A 21656-nucleotide genomic window follows, 5' to 3' on the forward strand; every position below is an offset into this window, starting at 1 on the left:
ATTGCATATTGGCAATATAATGAGAAGACCATGGTGGCATTTCTGGGCGGCGGTGGACAGTAAGGGGGCGGATGCTGGAGCACAGAAGCGAGAGGGCGCAGAGAGGGGCGGGCGCGACCCTTAGCCTGAGACTGAGGACTGCGCAGGGTTATCTGGATTCTCCATCCTTGCGCCTCTGACGTGTCCCACCTCTTTAGTCACTCCCTTCTGCGCTCCACCTCTGCCCACGTCCACTGCCCACGCCCTGGCCGCACAGCCCTGTGGAAGCAGAGGCGGAAGCTTTGGCATGTGTCCACCCGGGTGGGCGTGAAGACAGGCATGGCGTTTGGAGGGGTGTGACGTGGCCACACACCAGAGCAAGCTTATTTGTGACTGTTTCCACTCTGGGAAAAATTGTCCATCACTTCCGTGACTTTAACAATTTAAGCAGTTACTAGGCTGATAGGTTAAGAAACATCGTTTGTTCTTGTGGTTTTGCATTAATAGTAAGCATGAATATATATCATATATTACATTGCTTTCCTTCTGCTCTGGGGCAGGCTGCACTCTCCTTCCAAACAGCAAAACTGCACAGCCCGTGGACGGCCCTCCCCCCCGCCCCTCTTAACCCTTCCCTTCCTCCCCACCCCTCAGTTCCTATGTTAGGAACCCCCTCCCCCCAGCTCCCCGTGGTTAAATAGAGAGTGCCACATTCTAAGACTCATGCATCACTGCCTCTTGCTATTGCACACGGTGCAGAGAGAGAGTGGGAGTCGTGTGTGCGTGCCCCGCCCTCTCCCGCCTCTTCCTCGCCTCTCAGATGCCTGTGCTGGTCCCACCGCCCGCTCCCAGCCTCCCCCGTCCCAGACCCGTCACTGGTTGTGGACGTCCTCCCTGCGGACGATCTTGTAGATGATCCAGTAGAACATGTTGAAGATGAGGAAGGCCATGGGGAAGCCGATGCGCGATATTTTGTCAATCTTCTTGGCCCTCTGGATGAAGAGTTTTCGCATCTCCTCCGGGGACTTGGACGGCGCAGGAGCGGGGTTGGTGGTGTTGTTGTTGTTGGCACCCTTGACCGAGATGCCATCCTTGGCCTGTAGACAGGCTGGGCCCATCCCATAGGCAGAGAAGTTGAAGCGGCCCTCTCCGGCCTCATCCTCCTGGAATAGATTCAACATGGGGCTCTACTTAAAATAAGACAGGGGCTGGGCACCCTCCCTGCAAGGCACTCCCCTGGGGCCAGGCCACACCATCTGCCCCCCACCCACCCCGTCCCTCGCCTCCCTGCACCACTCCAGGATTCTGAGGCTTTCTGGCTGGCTGGGAGTTAAGCCTTATAGAGGGGCGCCGCTCACGTGCCTTAAACAGATGCAAACCAGGGGATAGAAAGGAGGCATAGGGTCTTGAGACCCGAGTTCACCTGTCAGCTCTGTTACCTTCTAACTGTAGGACCTTTGGCAAGTCACTTTCTTCTGTGAGTCTCAGGGTTTATTTTATTGCATTTTTACCTACAAGTGGGGTTAAGAGTCATCTCACTACCTCAAAGTTTCTTTTGCCCATCAGAGGTCAGAGATGAGCACACACTCTGGATGCTACTTTATTGGAAATCCAGGGGACAATTTGGAGAGATCCCCTGCTTTGCTTCTGTTGCCTCTTTGCCCTCCTCCCCCATTCCCATCCCCAGTTAATATCTTCTTGTGTGTGGGTCGGGGCAAGGGGGCGAATTCTCCAGGAGGGAGCAAGCCTGTGGGCCTCACATGCGTTTCTTAAGCCGGGAAGCCACAGCTTCTTCCTATTTCCATGTCCCCATATCCCTGGCAGTTGTGGCCTCAGACATAGCTCTGGGCCTGTATCAGGTTTTCATTCAAGGCCCTTCATTATTTGAATCCCACTTACCTTTACAGGCTTTTCTCTCCCTGTGCACACCTGCCAGCATTGTGGCACTTCCTGAGTCATCCCTGTGCACCCCACCTCCCTTAGGCTCTCACCAACACGCCTGCTGCCCTGTCCTTTTCATCTCTCCCTTCCTGAGCTAAGTCATCTTGCCTGGATCAGAATCATGGAGTCCCATTGTCTGCTCTCATCGCGTGTAGCTTTGTGTCCTTTCCATGTGAGCTCTGAGGGAGGACCTGTCTGCCTCTCCAGTCTCATCTGTGCCGTTGTCTCTCCGGTGTCCTGTGCTCCACTCACCCTGAAACATTTCCATGGGGTCGGAAATGCCACGCTTACTCTCTAACTCCGGTCCTTCTCCATCTGTCCTCTCTGCCTGGGGCACACTCCCACCTCCAGTCCTGCTTCCAACTCCTTCTCTTCCACTGAATTAATTCTTACTCAGAAGCCTTCCCTGAGCCCAGAAATAGGTTAGGAGTCCCTGCATGTTCTCCATAAGGTCCCTGTACACTGCCTCTCCCCCCTCCTTGAAGCTCTTAACATGTTGTATTCCTTGATTGATGGCTACCTCTCTCATTAGACTGTAAGCTCCGTGAACTCAGAGTAAAGTCTATCACATTCATTGACCCCTCAACACTGAATGAACATACAAACAGGGGATGATCACTTAGCTCAGAAATGGAGAGACGAGAAGGATAAGGGCAGCAGGCATGTTGGTAGTGAGCCTAAGGCAGGGAGTTGGGGATGCACAGGGGCAACAGAGAAAGTGCATAAATAATAAATGAGAAGATGTCAGCGTAGGTAAAGGTCGGTACTCGCCACCTCCCACAACCACATCAAAATTACAACTAAATTACAGAACAACCATCATTCAGAACCACCTGAAAGCTGGCTGAATGGAAGTCCTACAACTAGAAAAGTAAAAAAGAAAGCATGTTGAGACTGGTAGGAGGGGCAGAGGCATGGAATGGGCTGGTCCAGCATCCACGTGTACCATTTTTTTTTTTTTAAACCCAGAGGGAGATCGTCCCCGCAGAGGCCACTGTGAGAAGCAAGGAGTCCCAGTCCCACACCAGACCCCCCCACCGAGGGTCCCAGAGCTGGGAAGAAAAGTCCCTGTAACTTCAGGCTGTAAAAACCAGCAGGGATTGTGGCTGAGGGACATGGAGGTTTCCCGAGACCTAGGTGTTTCTCTTAAAGGGCGAGGCGTGAACTTACTCAACTCACTTCCTCTGAGCTCCAGCACCAGGAGGCGTTGGGAGATCTAGACACATACAGGGAGGAACTGGATTGTCTGGCATTGGGGCAGGAACTTGGGGGCAGATCACAGGGGTCATTGTTCCTGTGCTGAGACTTCCTCTGCCCCAGGGCTAACTGGCAACCAAATCTGAGTCCCCATCAACCTGGAACACACTGTTTGCTCTGCCCTGCTGATTCCTGAGACCCCCGCTCCATCCAATTTGCAGCCCCACCCAAGCTATAAGCAGCAACTTTTCCATATGAATGGCTTATCTTGGCTCAGGCTTCAGACTTTGCTAATATCTCTCAAACAAGCTGCATTTGGTGTCGGCATGCCCCAAACATCAATAAAAGGCCCAAGATCGGGCACCAGCACCAGCCTGCTTTGCTTCACAGTTAGGCCTCACCTGGGCACTTCCAAACCTGATACAAATAGGAGGAATCTGCAGATCTCTCTGTAGCTCCTGCCGGGTAGCCTCAGGCAGTGGCTGACTTTGCACCTCCTGGGAGGCCCCAGAGCCAGTGCACCTGGTAGACAGCTTCAGACCATAGCAGATTACAACTCTACACACCCACAAGCGACACTCAAGGGGCAGACTCAGTGAGCACCAAAGCCCCACTGAAGCAATCCTGCTCCATAGGGGTGTCTCCTGCACAGCAGCTCTCCCACTGTAGTCACAGCTGGTCCTCACAGCCAATTGGCCTGGAGGTCAAATCCTCCCAGTGACACCAACAGCAATCAATTGTGAAGATGAGGCTGGAGACAAGAGAGGGTTCTCTGATCCACCTGGGGAAGTAGCTATGGACCAGGTGTGGGGCCAGTTTGCTCCCACAGGCTGCACACTCCCCAGTGGCATTTGGTGGCTGACTTTTCAGAGATGGCCTGCCAAATATTCCTTTATTCAGTCCCTTAGTGAGAGAATCCGCTCATGGGAGGATCTTTCCTGATGGCCCTTTCTTGGAGGTAGGAAGCAGAAGCCTGGGATGTGGACATTCTACTCTAAGATCTCACCTTCTGTGGTACAGTTCCCCTCTGGAACCACGCCAACTGAAATAGTGCAGCCCTGCAGGAAACACCAATTAGCATCTCGCAGCCTGCCATGCTTTGGGTTTTTAGCTAGTCATTATCTTGGTGCCATCAGCATTTGCTCCATCAGTTCTGTCTTCGGGTGCAACCTGATAATTTCTGCAGTGTTATCATGGTTGGAAGAATGACTGCCTGTAGACCCAATCAGGGCCTTTCCCACTGAGAAGGATGGTCCAGCAACACAAGTATCACAAGACAAGGCTGCCACCAGCTGTCCCTCCTCCCTCAGGCAGTGACCCAAAGGCCTACCTTGTGGTGTCTTCGCTTCCTCCTGAACCGGAGCAGCTCTTTGTGCTGCCGAGACACGAAGTTGACAGCAGCATACTCAAGCAAGGCGGAGAACACGAAGAGCAGGCACACCGCCATCCAAATGTCAATGGCTTTCACATAGGACACCTGAGGCAGGGTGGGGGAAGAACACAAGGGAGTGAGGGCAGAGGAGGGTGGGATATTGAGTGTGGTGGAATGTTTTCTGCTGCTCAGTAACTCCTCTCATCCCCCACTGCTGTCCTCTCCTCAGCTGGGATATTAGGGTGGAGGTTACAGAAGAGAAAAAGAAAAACGCATCAAGAAGACTGGGCAGAACATTGGGCACAACAGAACACAGTGCCTGGAAGAGTACTGGCGAGAGGAGGACGGTGGGCCCAGCATTATTATTCAGTGGAACAGAATGCTGTGTTTAGTCTCAGGGAGACAAGAAACGGGATGCCACACCTAATGTCAAAGTGGAGAATGCCAGCAAATTGTGCAATAAGAGCTTTAAAAACTCGCTCCTCCATCAAAGCAACAAGAGAACCAGCAAAAATGGTCACAAAAAACTTTTTTTCAGAACTCTTGGTTATTAGCCATTAGACCAACAGCAATCCTGTGAGAATTTATTTAAGGAAGGCAACTGAATCTCAGTGAGAACAGCAAGCTTTATAGTATTTTAAAAAGCAGCTTCGTTGAGATATAATTCACATACTGCACAATACACACATTTAAAGTGTTCAATTCCATGATTTTTTATACATTCACAGATAATGTGCAACCATCAGCACAGTCCATTTCAGAATTTATCACCTCAAAAAAAACAAAACCAAAAACCTAATAACTTTTAGCTGTCATCTCCCTATTGCCCCAACTCCCCTACCCCAAGTCCTAAGCAACTAGTAATCCATTCTCTGTCTCTATAGTTTTCCCTGTTCTGGACATTTCATATGAATAGAATAATATGTGACCTTTTATGACTAATTTCTTTCACTTAGTATAACATTTTCAAGGTTTATCTATATTGTAACATGTATTAGTATTTCATTAAAATATATATATATATTGATTTCAGAGAGGAAGGGAGAGGGAGAGAGAGAAAAACATTAATGATGAGAGAGAATCATTGATCATCTGTCTCCTGCATGCCCCACACTGGGGATCAAGCCTGGAACCTGGCCATGTGCCCTGAGTGGGAATTGAACCATGATCCCCTGGTTCAAAGGTCGACGCTCAACCACTAAGTCATGCCGGCCGGGCAGTATTTCATTTTTAATGGCCAAATAATATTCCATTGTATGAATATACCACATTTTGTTGATCCATTCATCAGTTGATGGGCATTTGGGTTGTTTCTACCTTTTGACTATTATGAATAATGCTGCTACAAACATCTGTATACAAATTTTTGTGTGGACATATGTTTTAAATTCCCTTGGGGCTTTGTGGAGTTTTAAATTGCCCCACTTCTATCCCCTTCCCTCAGCTCCATGCCAGCCTTAAAAACCAATGTCCTGGCAGCTACTGATGGGGCAGAACAGAGTTGGAGCTTGTGCAAAGTTCCATCTCCAGAGGACTGTCATTATTGGACCTAACTGGGGGGGGGGGGGGGGAGCTCACTGAAAATTGCTGGCCCAGTGTGAACAGCCTTTCCCTGGGGGCACTTGATGAAAACAGTGACAACTGTTAAGCATCAGATAACCATTGAGGCAAACAATAGGTTGATCAAAAAGCTTAAACAGAAAAGCTAGGGGTGAGATGTCCCTAGGGGGCTTATTCCTAATTCCATAATAATTATTCAATTAATGTTAATTTTTTAGATGTCATAATATCATTGTGATCCCTTTTCTTTATTGTCATAATGTGGGTAGCTTTCAAATACTTGAGCAAAAACTGCATCTCTCTACATACTTCCCTTGCCCATCACCTATCTATATATAGAGGGACAGAGATGAAGGCAATGAGGCAAAATGCTGACAATTGCAATGCAGGTAAAGGGTGTTATGTGCTCATTGTGTGTTATTTCAGTGTTTCTGTATCAAAACAGAATGTCAAGTGTGGCATTAATTGGACATTATGCAGCACATTGCATTTAGCATGAGGCTGAGGGAGCAGAAGGTAGTGTCTGGCATTGGGAGCAGTGCAGGATGTTGCATCTAGTGTTGGATGGATAAAGCAGAATGTGTCTCCAATGACAGCAGGAATGTAGGCGGAGGCAGTGCCTAGTGTTAGAAGAGAGCACAGCAGAATGGGGCACCCGGCATTCACAGCGAAGGGAGCAGAACCTCGGATCTCAAGCACAGGGGAACGGAGGAGTATGTGGTATTTGGCACTAATAGTAAATGAAGCAGAACATTATGTCTGATGTTACTAGTGAATTAAGCGGAATGTGAGCTCTAGTGTTAACAGCGAAGGGAACAGAATGGTGCATTTACAGTGAGGGCGACTGGAGGAGAGTTAGTGTCTGCTGTCAGTAATGAATGAAGCAGAATGCTGTGCCTGGCCTTGGAAGAATGGAGCAGAATGTTGTGTCTGGCCTAGAATGAATGAAGCAGAATGCCTACCTGGCATTACTAGTAAACGGAGTGAAATCTGTGGTCTAGGGTTAATAGTGAATGGAACAGCATACTATTTAAGAGTTAATAGTGAATGTACTAGAAAGTGGTGTTTAACATTAGAAATATAAGTATCAGATTAAGGTATGTGTAGAGGAGGGTTAACATATCAGGCATAACATATGAGGCTGCTACCTAACAAAGGACCTGCTTGCAAGGCTGGCCCTCGGAGGACATCTGGGAACTTGGATTTGGGGGTTGTTCCCACTTTTCCTAACTGATAAGGGTGCTTGGACTGCTTGTGCAAACAACATGGTTTATGCTGAACATCTGTTTTCCTTCTGGGGGTCTGGAATTTTGTTATGTGCTAGGCACCCAGCACCCAGTAAAAACCTTCAATAATGAATCTTTAAAGAAAAATAAGTTTTTTATTGATTTTAGGGAGAGGAAGGGAGAGGAAGAGAGAGAAACATCAATGAGGAGAGAGAATCATTGATAAGCTGCCTCCTGCACGCCTCCTACTGAGAATTGAGCCCACAACCTGGGCATGTGCCCCAACTGGGAATTGAACTGTGATCTCCTGGTTCATGGGTCGAAGCTCAACCACTGAGCCACACTGGCCTGGCCCAATAATGAATCTTAAATGAATCTCTAAACACTTTCTCTTTCTGTCTCTCTGGGCAGAAACATTTCACACTTGTGCTGCCTTTTGTTGCTGGGGTAAGAGGGTGCTCTCTGTGGTCCCTCGTGGGGGGTAGGAGAGAGCAAGGAAGCCTGCCCATGGATTCCTCCAGACTCTGCTCATGTCACTTTCCTTGTCATCTATCTGTGCATCCTGGATATACCACTGTAAGACGTCTTAGCCTTGAGCACAACTATATGCTGAGTCTTTGAGTCCTATCAAGTCTCTGAACATGGGGGTGGTCTTGGAGACCCCCAACACAGAGTATCTACATTAATGATGAAAGGGGTGGAATGTACTCAGCACTAAAAGTGAATGGAGGAATTGAGTGTTAATAGTACATGAAGCAGAATGTGTGTCTAATGTTGGTAGAGAATGGAGTAAAAGGTGTCGGGATTGTATTGAACATAATGTTTCCTTCCTTCCTTCCTTCCTTCCTTCCTTCCTTCCTTCCTTCCTTCCTTCCTTCCTTCCTTCCTTTTTTGTTTTTTTTTTTTTTTTTTTAACAAAATCTGGAGGAAGGTTTTGGTGAATCAGAGTGCTGAACCCTGACAAGTGTGGTAGATGAAGAAATAGTGACTAATTCCTCGTGCTGTCATTATTACAGGCAGGGGAGGGAGATGAGTGTCCTCCTGCCTGTCCAGGTGCTCTGTGCGCTTGGGCAGTGGGACTTACCTTGGGCAGGGATGCTCGGGAGCCAGAGCTCTGGGTGGTCATGGTGAGCACGGTGGTGATGCCGAGGCCCACACGAGCTGGTGCAGCATCCATGTTGATCCAGAAGGAAATCCAGGAGAGGATGACAATGAGCAGGCTGGGAATGTACATCTGGATCAGGTAGTAGCCCATCTGTCGCTCCAGGTGGAACCGAGCCTCAATGCAGGTGAATTTACCTGCAAGAAATGATAATGAGAAGGCAAAGTAGCCTAGTGGATAGGAACAAGACTTTGAGGTCAGAACAATCTTGTCTATGGAAAATTGGGGATGATGATGAAAATGACAATAATAATAATAAAAAATACCTACCTCACATGTTTACTCATATGGTAACTGTGATGAGAGAATGAGATGGTGCCTATAAAGAACTTAGCACAGTCCTCACACATCATTAGTGCTCGGGAATGTCAGTTGCGATCATCCTCATCCTCACTATTTTGTTGCAAAGAGTGGGCCTAAGTGGACCATTCTCTTTCCTTCTGCCAGTTTTCTTCCCAAAACATGACTTGATCCTGTTAGCTCCCTTTGTAAAACCTTTCTTTCCTTCCTTCTCTCCTCATACAAGAAGGTCCCCATTACCTGCAGGGAAAGTTCAAACTCTTTAGTCTGTCCTTCACAATGGAGCTCTGCCTGCTTTTCCATCCCATGTCCCTCCTTTCTTCACCTTAATCGGGACCACCTACACTCTCTCCCTTGCCTTGAGCAGTTCCTCTGACACAGAGGTCCTCCCAATACCAGCTCTTCCTTCTGCCTTAGGAATTGGGTCCATTTTGAGTTAGGTACCCTGCTGCCTGGAATAAAGACTACCTGTATCTCCCAGCTTTCTTTGTAATGAGCTGGGGCCTAAAGTTTAAGTTACTTGCCCCAGGACTCACAGGAAGAAAGGGTCGGAGCCACTTTAATAAATATACAACCACTAGTAATAAACACAGAGCTCTGTCCATCATGTTGAAGCAATGACTGAATGAATGTTTGAGATGATCTCTGGCCCTGGTGGGGGGTGGGACCTGTGGAGGGTGGCCCCTCACACCTACCTGTGTTGTAATGCTTGGTGCAGTATCTCAAGTCCTTCTCCTCCTTCAGAATAAACTGGGGCAGAGTTAGTCCATCTGCCACCTGCACAGCTCCCTGCTCCTGCCACTCAAAGATGAGGTCATTCATGGTATAGCCAACTGGGATGGGATCAGAAGAAGAAGAAGCAGTCACCACCCAGAAGCACTTATTTGAGGCGTGTCTGGCTTTAGGGTTAGAGAAAGAGGCACCAGGCACTTGAGGGAACTCATGAAACCATGTTGCTTCCTCCCCTCTCCACATAGGATGTTAAAACTGGTTTAATTGTTTATATTTACCCCACAACCCTTCTCCCTCTCTCCCTACAACTCCCAGCACCCTACCTTAGTGTGTCCTGTTGCCCCTCCCCCTTACCTCCTGGTCAAGTTCAGTTGACATCTGCTATTCCTGCCTGTACACCATCCTTGCAAGCGCCCTCTTTTGCTCACAGCAGACTTTCCTCAGGGGAATGACTCTATGGGGTGCTTTTGTGGTGGGACTATCATTTGGGGGCAAAGTGTGAGATGCTGACTCAACTAGGCCTTTGTCCCACGACTTTGACCCTTGGGTGAAGTCACAGGAGGCTCAGCGCTTGGCTGGTGCTGATTCTCTCCAGAGGTGTTGCTCCGAGGGGAGGACCCATTAGTCCCTGATGCCTAAATGCTCTGCCCCAGTTTCTGTACTTCTGGTTTCTCCTACAAGTCCACGAGGAACCCCCATATCTTTCCATTTAATTCTACTTTTAAAATGCGTCTGATTGCTTTCTGGGTTTACAGTCAAAGAATCCAGCTACCTACCCCAGCTATTAAAATCCTGGTTCACTTGATCTCCATAAAGCCTTTTCCAATACCGTCCCTCCTTCCCAATCAGAAGGAAGCCCGCTTTCAGCCACGAGGCCACCCTCTTTTCTTCTTCTAATAGAACACTTACCATTTGCTGCCCTGTGTTAGCCAGTCATCTGTCTCCCTGCTGGAGGGAGCATTCCCTTAAGTTCAAGGACCATGTCTTATTCCAGCTATTTCCCCATCACTCCCGGGGAGCATGTTCACGAGGGACAGGGGACAATGCCTCTTTGGAGAATGCTGCTGGCTCCAGAGCTGGGCCTCTGACAATATAAGGGGAGTTATATTTCTGAAGCATTCTCTAAGAGCCAAGCCCCTCATCTGGCCTTTTGAGCTATTGCAGTAACCTCCTGGGGCCCAGCGGTTGGGAGCAGCTGTGTGGGGATTTATGCCAGTCCTGTGGGTAGAGGGGAGACTGGTTCTTCCTAGAGGCCTCACGTGAGGGACTCACAGCTTTCCAGTTGCATGATACATGTCTGGACGTCCATGGGGAAATTCTTCAAGTCCATGGGGCAGGCCAGCGTCAGGGTGATTCTGGGGAGAGAAGTGAGTTGAATGATGCTGGGTCCACAGACCAGGGAAGTTGTGCCTCCATGCTAGTTACTACCAGAAGCCACTTAACTTGGAGAGGTCAAGGAGGTCAGGGAACCAACATATGTACATTTCCACACTTCAGATATGTAAATGGGGCAGAGGGATGAAGGTCACAGAGAGTCAGTAGAACTTCTGTGTTTCTTTGGAGTCTGTGTGGCTCCTAGGGGCCTGCCTTTAGCAAGGTGCCCGAAGACCTGGAGGCCGGGGGCTCCCCCAGCTCTGCACTTCTGCAGAGGCCTCGGGTAGGAACAAGGCCTGAATGATCCTTTGAGCAGCACAGGCCTCAGGCATTCCCAGGTACACTGGCAGCAGGTGCCGCTAGTGGTTCCTGACTCCCTCCCTTCATACCCTAGGCCCGTGGTCAGCAAAGCCACTCGTGAGCCACATGCGGCTCTTTGGCCCCTTGAGTGTGGCTCTTCCACAAAATACCACGGCCTGGGCGAGTCTATTTTGAAGAAGTGGCATTAGAAGAAGTTTAAGTTTAAAAAATTTGGCTCTCAAAAGAAATTTCAATCGTTGTACTGTTGATATTTGGCTCTGTTGACTAATGAGTTTGCCGACCACTGCCTTAGGCTCATCAAAAGTTATTTCAAAAGATCCCTAAACAGTTGGTGTCCAAACACAGCTGGCTCACATCTGTGGGCTCCTGCTGGTGTCAGCTGGGAAGTGGTGGGCATCCCTGGCTTCTGGGCTAGCTGTTTATTCTGGGTTATTCAACCCTTGCAGAGGGCAGCAGCCTCAGACCCAGAGGAAGCCACCTTAACAGAACCCGCTGTCTACAGCTCCGGATGGGATACAGGCTTCTGCTTGAATGGCTTTGCCAACATCTGAGCACCTGCTGCAGGGGACGGAGAAGAAAGAGCCTTAGATCATCAGGCCAACTCCCTCATTTGACAGGTGAGGTGCAGAGGAGGGTAGGTAGGGAGGGACTCGTGTAAGGTCACACAGCAAGCCGATGGCTCAGGCAGGATTTAACCAGGTCTCCCAGCCTTGGGATGCTGAGTGTGGAAGCTGTCTGGCTGGCTTCCCAGCACTGCTGTCCTGAAAGGCACCGAGTTGGTGGTGATCACTCAGTGCTGGCACCCTGGCTGCACGTGGTGAGGCACTAGGCCCTGTGTGAACCTCTGCCCTCCAGCTCACACCCACAGCTCCCATGTGGGTCCCTTCAAGCACAAAGTAGAAGCAAGAGGGGGAAAAGGAGAGAGGAAGAGAGGGGGAAGATGAGAGAGAGAAGGGAAGAGGAGGAGGGGGAAAGTGAATGCAGTTGATTTCTGAAGCTAAAACCTCCAAGGTGGGGCAGCCGTCACACTGGGTTAATTTCCTGAAGTTGAATGACCTTGGGAATATCACTTACTGCTGATTTGTTCCTCTGTCATGCTGCACTGGGGACTAGGTTCCCAGAGACATGAAACTAGCCTGGCAGCATCAAGAACCAGGCAGGGTGACCCTCCCTGACCGCCAGCCAGCCACGGCCTTGGTGTCATTTCCTGAGCCCACCACCCTTCCAGTCTGGATGGGCACTGGGTGGGGTGGGCTCCCAGGTTTGGAAGGCATCTGCCTCTGGTTCCTCCCAGCCTGCCCCTCTGTGGTGCTACTTTCCCTGCAGAGATTTCTAAGTCCCCTCTCCCAGCCAGTCTGCTTTTCAGCCACATCCGAGGATTGGAACCTGTGCAGCCTCTCCTATGAGCCTGGACATTTAAAGTTCACCTTCCAGCTCAGTGGTTGAGCATTGACCTAGGAACCAGGAGATCATGGTTCAATTCCCAGTCAGGGCACATGCCCAGGTTGTGAGCTGGATCCCTAGTAGGGGGTGTACAGGAGGCAGCCGATAGATGATCCTCTCTCATCATTGATGTTTCTATCCGTCTACCTCCCTTCCTCTCTGAAGTCAATACAAATAAAATTTTTTTTTAAAAAAGCTCACCTTCTAATGGAAATGAAAGGTTTAGTCCCCTGAGAAATGGGAGGATGAGGAGGGGGAGTCATTTAGGATCAGTGCTCCCTTTAAGCCCTTTCAAATAAAAACATCTTCATTCAGCAAATATTTGAGTGCCCATTGAATGCCACGCCCCTGTTCTTTAAGGTTCTGAGTGGACATCAGATTAGCTGTGGGAACTTTGCTAAGTACTCAACTTTCAGGCCCTCACTTGTCTAATCTGCAAAATGGGCACAATAAAACCTACTTCATTGGGTTGTGAGGAGGACTAGAAATCATCTGTGTAAAGGACCCAGCCTAGTAAGTACATTTCAGTGAATAGTGATCTGTAAGAATCACATGGACATTAGTCATTTTCTTCATGTCTTGGGGGACAAGATTGGGAATTAGGTGGGGAGGGGTAGCAGGAGACTCTGAAAGCTTGCCTCTGACCAGTATCTGCAGGAAGCTGGGGAAGGGGGCCCAGCTTCCTGGACCCGGAACAAGGTAAGGAGGATGGGAAGCATTTCCAGAAGGGATGGAGCAGCCCTGACTGGTACCTGTGAGCAGTGCCACTCACCGGCAGGCCATTTACGGTGAAGTTGCTGGAATTTTTCAGGTTTTGTGCCTTTGCTCCTGCTATTTTTAAAAATTTTGGTAAGAACATTTAACACGAGATCAACCCTCTTAACAAGTGTTGAAGCATTCAACACAGTATTGTTAACTATGGCACCGTGTGTCCAGCAGTTCTCTAGAACTTATGCATCCTGCGTAGCTGCATGCTCCTGCTATCCATCGTTGCCTTTGAATCCTCTTTTTCTTTATCGAAATTCTGGGTAAGGGTTGGGGCCTAACTTCTCCCAGATGCTTCCTGGATCTCCCTGGTTAGAATAAACCACTCGCCCCTACGACTTTGCCCGGTATTTTATTCTCACTTGCTGAGTGTAGGTTATGGGCTGGCTCGGCCCATCTGGCAAAGATGTCAGGTTGCCAAGGCCTCTTCACCTGTTTGACCCGCCTCTTCTCTCTGCTCCCAGAAGACAATGGGGCAGGGCAGGTGCTGAGGAGGGAGGCGACGAGCCCTGGGCTCACCTGATGCTGTAGAGGACGTTCCCGCTGCGGGAGATCCGGAGCAGCTTGTTGTCCGTGGTGATCTCGTGGAAGTGGGCCCCCTTCTCGTTGGCGAAGAACAGGTCCGGTTTCCAGATGGAGTCCAACATGGACGGGTCCAGGTCCAGGGAGTCGTCGGGGTATTCGTTGTAGGCCAGCCGGGGGTCGTTCCACTGCTGCCGCAGGAAGATGTTGACCCTGTAGTCCTGCAGCCGGGGGACAAGGGTTAGGTCCTGGGTGCCTCCAGCCCGTGTCCCCCAAACCCTCTGGAGGATGTGGTTCGAGTGTGGTGGCAGCTTAGTGGGAGTCAGACAAGTCCATGCATCAGGCAAAAACCATCTCAGAACGTTCTCTAACTGCCCCATCAAGTATATTCAACTTGAACTGAGATTATTTAAATGTTATTTTTTTATGAAGTTAAAAAAATATAAAGTTCAGGCTTATATAATAAGTGCCTGTTTTCATCCTGTTAGATAAGAGATAAAGTTGAAGTCCCCCTTTTATTATCAACCTGTCAGTGCAGTAATTCTCACTTGCACTCTGGTTCGAGAGCTGCTAGTCTAGACAGATCGAGAAGACGAGAGGAAAGACTAAAAGCTGATGCCTGGAACTAAAGTCCTTAGTTCCCATTCACAACCTGAGAAGCAGTTAGTGGTAGGGTTAGGTCTCCAAGGCTGGGAACTGGGTAATGAAATGAAATAGTTGCAAAGAAAAGTTTTAAATTTTTGTTAGTGAGGCATTATAAACCTGGATCCCATCACTATCATGACACTGCAAGTAGAATTTAGGGTACATCTGAGTTTTCCCAAGAAAAAGACCATAGTTCTCTCTATTGGATTCCCACAAGAGTTTAAAGTCCTCCAAGATGAATAACCTCAGGTCAAATCCAACTTTACATGCTTTCCTTCAAGACATGAGCTCCACTCATGAGCACCCGCTACTGATCTTTCCTGGAAGGTGCCGGTAAATGAGATGTGCTGCATTTCCTTTGCAGTGCTGCTTCTACATGCTGATCACTCAATCTGTCATCAGCAGGGGTGAACCAGAACAAACATCTCCCCTCCCCCACCAAGTTCTTCCCAGCACAGGCCTCATTCCGTTTGCCTACAGAAATATCAATAGCTTTATAAATGTTCCAAGGTATTTTACAGGATTGTTCTATAATTTAATTGAAGCCTCTCCCTCCAGTCCCATAGAAAATGACATTTAGTCTCATAATCTTATGTCTTATATGTCCCGTGTTGGAGAGAGAACTTCAGGCCAGACCTGGGTGTTGACAGAGACAGCTCCTGGTCTGGCCCCCTCTGACTAGGGGTTAGAAACAGCTTTCTCTCTTGGATTTAACAGGAGAGAGAGAGAGAGAGAGAGAGAGAGAGAGAGAGAGAGAGAGAGAGAGAGAGAGAGAGAGAGAAAGAAGTCCTATCAGAGTAAACATACTGTGAATGGTTGGGCAGAAAAAGCCTTCAGCCCCCAAACCCCAGGTGTGCTTTTGGTGTTCTTGCCAGTGACATGTCAAGCCTGTTTACGTGGCTGGAAGGAATAAAAGAAAGTGGCACTTCTTAAAATGATCTGTTAGGCATAGGCGCTGTTCTAGATACTGTCACACATTTAATCATCAAAAAACTCCTGCAAGTTAGACATACAGATTCCCATGGCGAGGCGGGTAAGGAAGCTGAGGATTAGAAGGGCTGAGAAACTCATCCCAGGCCAGGGCTAGTAAGTGGCAGAGCTGGGCTCAGCATCCGCAGCGTCTGACCCTCCATGCGCACATCCCACGGGGTGGAGAGCCGGCTCTGTGCCGGGCTATGCGCCTCCCATCCTCACAGCCTAGTGGATTCTGCCCACACAGCTTAGCCTCTCCAGCAGGGGCCTTCTTGCCCTCAGGCTTCCCTGATCGCTTCCTTTTCTGATCTCCAGCAAAACGGAATCACCAGAAACGTTTAATTTAGCACTTCCTCACTGTATGTGTTTTATCTCCTCTCCTTGATTGGCAACAATTTGAGGGGATGAACTTGAGCTTCTATTTCTCCCGCACCAGCCCACCTACTCACCCAGTCATTTTCTAAGATCACACAGCAATTCAGGAAAGGACCAGGGATTAGACCTGAATTGCTTCTCTGGGTCTCACTGTTAAAAAAAAAAAAAAAAAAAAGGAGCTAGGCTATATGGGCTCTTAACAACCCTTTCAAATCTAATAGCTAATGGTTATTAGTTTTGTTTGTGTAATTAAGAACGTTTAACTAGTAAATGTCAGGCACTGTTCTAGGCACTAGAGAATATACCGAGAACAAGAAAGAAATATTTATGCAGACACAGAGCCTACAGTGTAACGTCTATACCGCACTGAGGTAAGGGCTCTGGTAGGGATTAAGTACAGGGTGCTAGGGAGAGAGGGGAGACAGCCTCCCCCCACATCTGGACTTGGGGGTGGAGGGCAGGGAAGGCTCCAAGAAGACATGGTATTTAAGGCGAGACCAGATATAGTTGAGCCAAAGAGGAAGGGCATTTAGAGACAAAGCAAGAGTGGAGTACTCTGGAAGAACAGCAAGTGAATGAGGGGGGAGGGGAAGCAGGCAGGGCTCAGGAGCCGTCCGGAGGACTTTGGATTTCATCCTGGGAGCAATGAAGCAATGACGAATTTTAACTATAGAGGGACATTATTTATGTTTTCATTTTATTGCTGATATTTCATTTTTATTTTCAATAGGAAAAGGTCTGTATTTATTGATTGTATACATCTATTAAACTGGTATATAGTGGATACTTTAACATACTACACATCATTTAATACTCATGATATCATTAAAAACTAGCTTTTTATTTCCATTTTACAGTTCTTATTCCCATTTTACAGTTGAAGGCATTCAGGCTCAGAATAATTAAGTAATTTTTGTGAATTCATGAAGGAAATAAGTGGCTGGATTCTAAGCCAGATGCTTGCTGCTAGACTTTATAAATGCATCATGCATTTCCCTTAATCTAAGTATATGTATGCAAAACATATTTATAACACTCTTTCATGGACAGGAATAGTCTCTATTTTGTTATTACTGATATTTAAAAAATATTTTACTCTTTTTTATTCCAAAAGTAATGCATGCTGATTGTAAAAATACAAATATATACCACCTAAAAGAAGAAAAAAAGCCCTATGGGGTCTCATTATGAAATGACGAATGAAAGGCATGAGCTGAGATCTGGAGAAGGTATCTGGGTGTCCTCAGGCAGCCCCACTTCCCCTCAGCAACTGCCATTGACTTCTCCTGCCTCATTGGTGAACAGCAGTGGGAAATGCAGTTTGGGAGAGATCAATGTAATTGGTGCAATAGCCTGAAAGCTAAATGCTGTTTTGCTCACTTAGCCCTGTGCTCACATGGGTTGGTGTTCGACATGGTGGGGGCGGGGGGCAGTCCATGTTCAGGTTCATGGGCCGGGGAGCAACATTTGAATCCTCCACCTGAGAACCTTGAGCTACACCCCCAGTAATGGTTTCTAGGTTTCACACTCTCATATAAGTCTGAGGCGGGAGGGATTGATTTCCTGAGCTCTAGCTCAACAGTCTTTAGCACTGGCTCACCTTTCTTGCCTCTGAGATTCCCTGATGGTCTGATTTCTGGAAACTGGGCAATTGGCATGCTTGTAAGACCAAGGTGAAGCATTAACTAGTTCATTCTGACATTCACCAAATATTCATTCAGGGCTTTCTGTGTACCCTCTCTCCATTGTGTCTAATTTTGGTTGGATTTGTGTCCCCCCACCCCGTTGTATCTAATTTCAGATTCCAACCTTTCCCAGTAAACTCCTCTAAACTCAGCATTGTCGTGAAGTAGCATGCACGAGGTATTTTAGTAGGAAAGAGCTAAGAGCCTGATGAGTGTGTTGGTGGGAAGGGGTTGGAGAAGCCATTGCCATCAGAACCAAGAGATATCACCCAACAGGTAGACAAAGAACAAGATTCTTATACCTGCTTAAGTCTCAGCAAGCACTTCAGCCCTCAAAGGGACGTCTCTTCTGTAACTCAATTCAACTCTATAGACATTATGCCCTGAGGGAGAACAGTGAGGGTGGAGGCACATGGTCTTGATTTCTACCCTCACTGACCTTGAAGTATCTAGCAGGCCAGGCAAGATGTGGACACAAACATCTACCATGCAAAACTGAAAGTAATAAGGGTCATTGAGAGCAATACCTAACAAATGGCTATTAGGTATTGCTCTCAAGACATGGAGATTACTTTCAGCCAGGATGGGTGAATCTGGAAGAGCTTTTGCAGAGAAGGTGGCATTTGAAAGGACCCTATCAGTCTATTCCATCCTCCTGAAGTTGGCTTCTCTAGATCTGGTATTGTTCTGAGATGTGACCAGTACCTGGTTACAGCTGGAAAGGAGGCCAGTGATGTGTGAGGAGGTAAATCAAGGTATACAGAGGCTAAAGAACTATTTCTAACATCACACAGCTATAAGTGTCGACTCTGGGATTTGAACCCAAGATGTTAATGTCAGAGCCCAAGTACTTAACCACTAGACTACACTACCCCGGATCTCCCAGAATTGCACTGAGCAACAGTTTGATGATGCCTCAGTGCTTTTGGATACTGCCTCTGGCTGCTGTTATGTACCTGTGGGTTTGTAGAGACCCACAATCAGCAGGAAGGACAAAAAGCCTCTGTCCCAGATCCAGCAGTTCACTGGCACTTCTACTCTTTCCTTCGCTGGCCCTCCAATTTGACCCATTGTCTGCTCTACACTGGAGTCCAGTGCTGGCGACTCCCCAGATCCTGACTCATTGCCTCCTTGGCTCTGGATGCCTGCTCTGTGCCCTGAACTCTCCTAAGTCACCACCCTGCCTGTGCATTCTCATTTGGATCTCACACAAGCAGAGCTACATTTGTTGTAAAGAACTGTAGATGGTTTGGACCAGTGGAGTTGAGCATCTTTGTTTGTCTCTAGGGGATCACTAAAGCCCAGCGTGAGTTTAATAATTACGTGAACATGCTGATAGCAGCTCCTTTTATTTGGCGTCTAACACTTTCCGGGACTTTATATACATTCTATCCCTAAACCAGTGATGGCGAACCTATGACACGCGTGTCAGCACTGACACGCGTAGCCATTTCTGATGACACGCAGCTGCATGCCGAGGATGAAACATTTGCTGTTCCTGAGGATGAAACATTTGCGACTTGAGTCTTGGAGTTAGTTTTTTCCTCAAAGTGACACACTACCCGAGTTATGCTCAGTTTTTTGGCAAAGTTTGACACACCAAGCTCAAAAGGTTGCCCATCACTGCCCTAAACCTCTCATCAATCCAACACACTGGGTATTATTACACTCATTTTACAGGGCAGGAAACTGAAATTCAGAGAGGTTAGAGGTTAAGCATCTTGCTCAAAGTTCCATAGCTAGTAGGCGCTAGAGCAGAGATATGAATCCAGGAGTGGGTAGCAGACAGACATAGTGCATTGTGTCCTACTGAACTCATGAGATAGTTGGCTCATACATATCCTGATAGTGCTAGGTGGGGAACTTTGCACTGGCCTGTTAAGCAGTGAGATGGATTCATAAGGGGTTGACAAAGGTTGCAAATTGAAGGGCGGATGCTAACCTGGAAAGAGGACAGTGTTGGCAGTCCAGGCACCATAGTGAGACACTAACAAATGTGGAAATGTGGAAAACAAGGTTGCTCTCTGAGAGTTAAACTAATAGCAGAGATGAGTGTGCAGGAGAGGAGCTGGGCGAGGCTCAGCATCAATCACAGGGACCTCTGTGCAGTCTCCATGATTGAGGACTGGCATGTGTTGTGATTTAGTAAGTGGAACCTTAATTGATTTGATCGTGTCTTGTTTAGAGAACTATTTTACAAACATGTGGGAGACATTGATAAGTAGTATAAGAAAGGGCAGGCGGAGGAGCAGGAACCTGGCAGCAGCACCTGGGGAATAGGACCACTCCAGCTTTATTGTCACCGGAAGGAGGGTGTATGTGTGGCGAGGCAAGGATGGTGTCTTAGTAGACCTCTAAAACGGCCTGGTGAGCATTCCTTCAAGACTGTTTTTTTCTCCAGTTCCAGGTACATCAAAACAACTTTTGATTGGCTCCCCTAATATTCAGAAGAGTGGTCAGGGAGTGCATTCATGGAGGACGAGAGCATTCCTCTAATTAGAATGGAAAGATCCGTCATAAATGAAAATGACCTGGCAGTCTTACTTACCCGCTTCAGTCTTTTGTGGGCTTGACTGTCATGAGTCAACCTTGCTGAATCTGATCTGAGGGATCGCCCTCTGGGTTGTCGTAAACGCATGCTGGTGATGCCTCCCTTGGTGCTGTCGGGAGAGAGTCACCCTGCAGATGCTACCAAGTCTGCCTATGATTTCGCTTTCTGCCTGTGACAGACGCTGGTGGCATTTCTGAGAGCTCTCTCTGTGGCCTTCTCTTAGTCTCCAGTTTACCAAGGCTTTGCGGAGTATTGAACCATATCAAACTGGATGACATTTAATATAATTTTTCTTGGATTCCCCCAACCCATGAGCATAAGAAGTGACCTAGCATTAGCTGTGTAGAAAGACTGAGAGTGTCATGGAAAATGCAACCATAAGAAGGGATCTCATCCACAATAGCAACCAACCCCACAGACTATCCAGGAATAAACCTAACAAGCAATGTGTGAGATGTATATATTTAAAAAACAACAACTCTTCAACTTTACTGAAAAGAGTAAGGGAATACCTACATAAATGGAGAGACACACCACTTTTATAAAATATACTAAAGATGTCACTTCTTCCCAAATTAATCTATAAACTCCATCTAAAAAATTGGAGGCAATTTTTATAGGCTTCGACAGGGGATTCTAAAGTTCATGTGGGAGAGAAAATGGGCTGAAAAAGTCAAGAAAAACCTTAAAAAAGAACAACAGAGAACTATCTCTACCAGGCATAGAAATATAATGTGAAGCCTAGTAATGAAAGTAGTGTGGCATTGGTGCAGAAACAGACAAACAGAGCAATGGGGCAATAAACAGAGACTAGAAACAGACTAGGTATATATGGGGATTTCTTTCTTCCCTTATTTTTATATGGGGATTTACTTTATGAAAAAGAGAGCATTTGAAATCAGTGGAGGAATAATGGCTACTTAAGAATGATATTGGAAATATTACTATCTAATCAGAGAAAAGTAAACCACCACCAAATACTTTACAGAAAACTAAACTAAACCAAATGGATTAGGGAAGTACATGTTAAAAAATAACCTATAATATTATTCAAACTGCCCAATAAACATATGCAAAGATGCTCACATTCACTAAGAATCTGAAGTGAAAATTAAAAATGACTATGAAGTACCATTCAAAAAGCTTATATGGTAAAATAAAAAATAAATGGTAATATCTTGGGTTGGCAAGGGTGAAGAGAAATGAACACTGTTGGGAGGACAGTAAATTATTAAAACTTATTTGGAAGTTAGCTGGGCAATAATATCTGTCAAAATAATAAAACAAAGTGCATGCTTTTTTGATCAAGTAATTCCACTTCTGGAATATATCCTAAGGAAATGGGCAAAGAGCTATACACAAGAAAATTCATTTGTAATAATGAAAAGTTACATAAGCCTGAAGGTCCATCAGGAGAAGGGTGGTTAAATACCATGAAATGATGTTCAGACCATGGAATTTTACAGGTAGGCCATAAAGTCTGGAAACATAGATTAAAGTCATTTTGTCATATATTGAATATAATAATACTAGT

At 47.1% G+C, this 21656-nt stretch overlaps 1 protein-coding gene across 2 annotated transcripts in view; it reads right to left on the minus strand.

Moving 5' to 3' along the window:
* Positions 1-851: 851 nt before the first annotated feature.
* The window catches only part of GLRA1 (glycine receptor alpha 1), a 60433-nt gene continuing 39628 nt past the window's right edge, over positions 852-21656 (minus strand). Inside the window, exons 4-9 of one of the 2 annotated variants that reach the window (XM_008152242.3) lie at positions 13892-14115; positions 10742-10824; positions 9433-9570; positions 8360-8574; positions 4448-4594; positions 852-1142 (exon numbers count right to left, since the gene is read on the minus strand). In XM_008152242.3, coding sequence (XP_008150464.1) covers positions 852-1142; positions 4448-4594; positions 8360-8574; positions 9433-9570; positions 10742-10824; positions 13892-14115 — 1098 coding nt within the window. Of the gene's footprint in view, positions 1167-4447; positions 4595-8359; positions 8575-9432; positions 9571-10741; positions 10825-13891; positions 14116-21656 lie in introns of both variants that reach the window. The other variant, XM_008152241.3, reaches the window with a different exon arrangement.

This window comes from Eptesicus fuscus, chromosome 6 (assembly GCF_027574615.1).
Source record: "Eptesicus fuscus isolate TK198812 chromosome 6, DD_ASM_mEF_20220401, whole genome shotgun sequence".
NCBI classification, from domain to species: domain Eukaryota; kingdom Metazoa; phylum Chordata; class Mammalia; order Chiroptera; family Vespertilionidae; genus Eptesicus; species Eptesicus fuscus.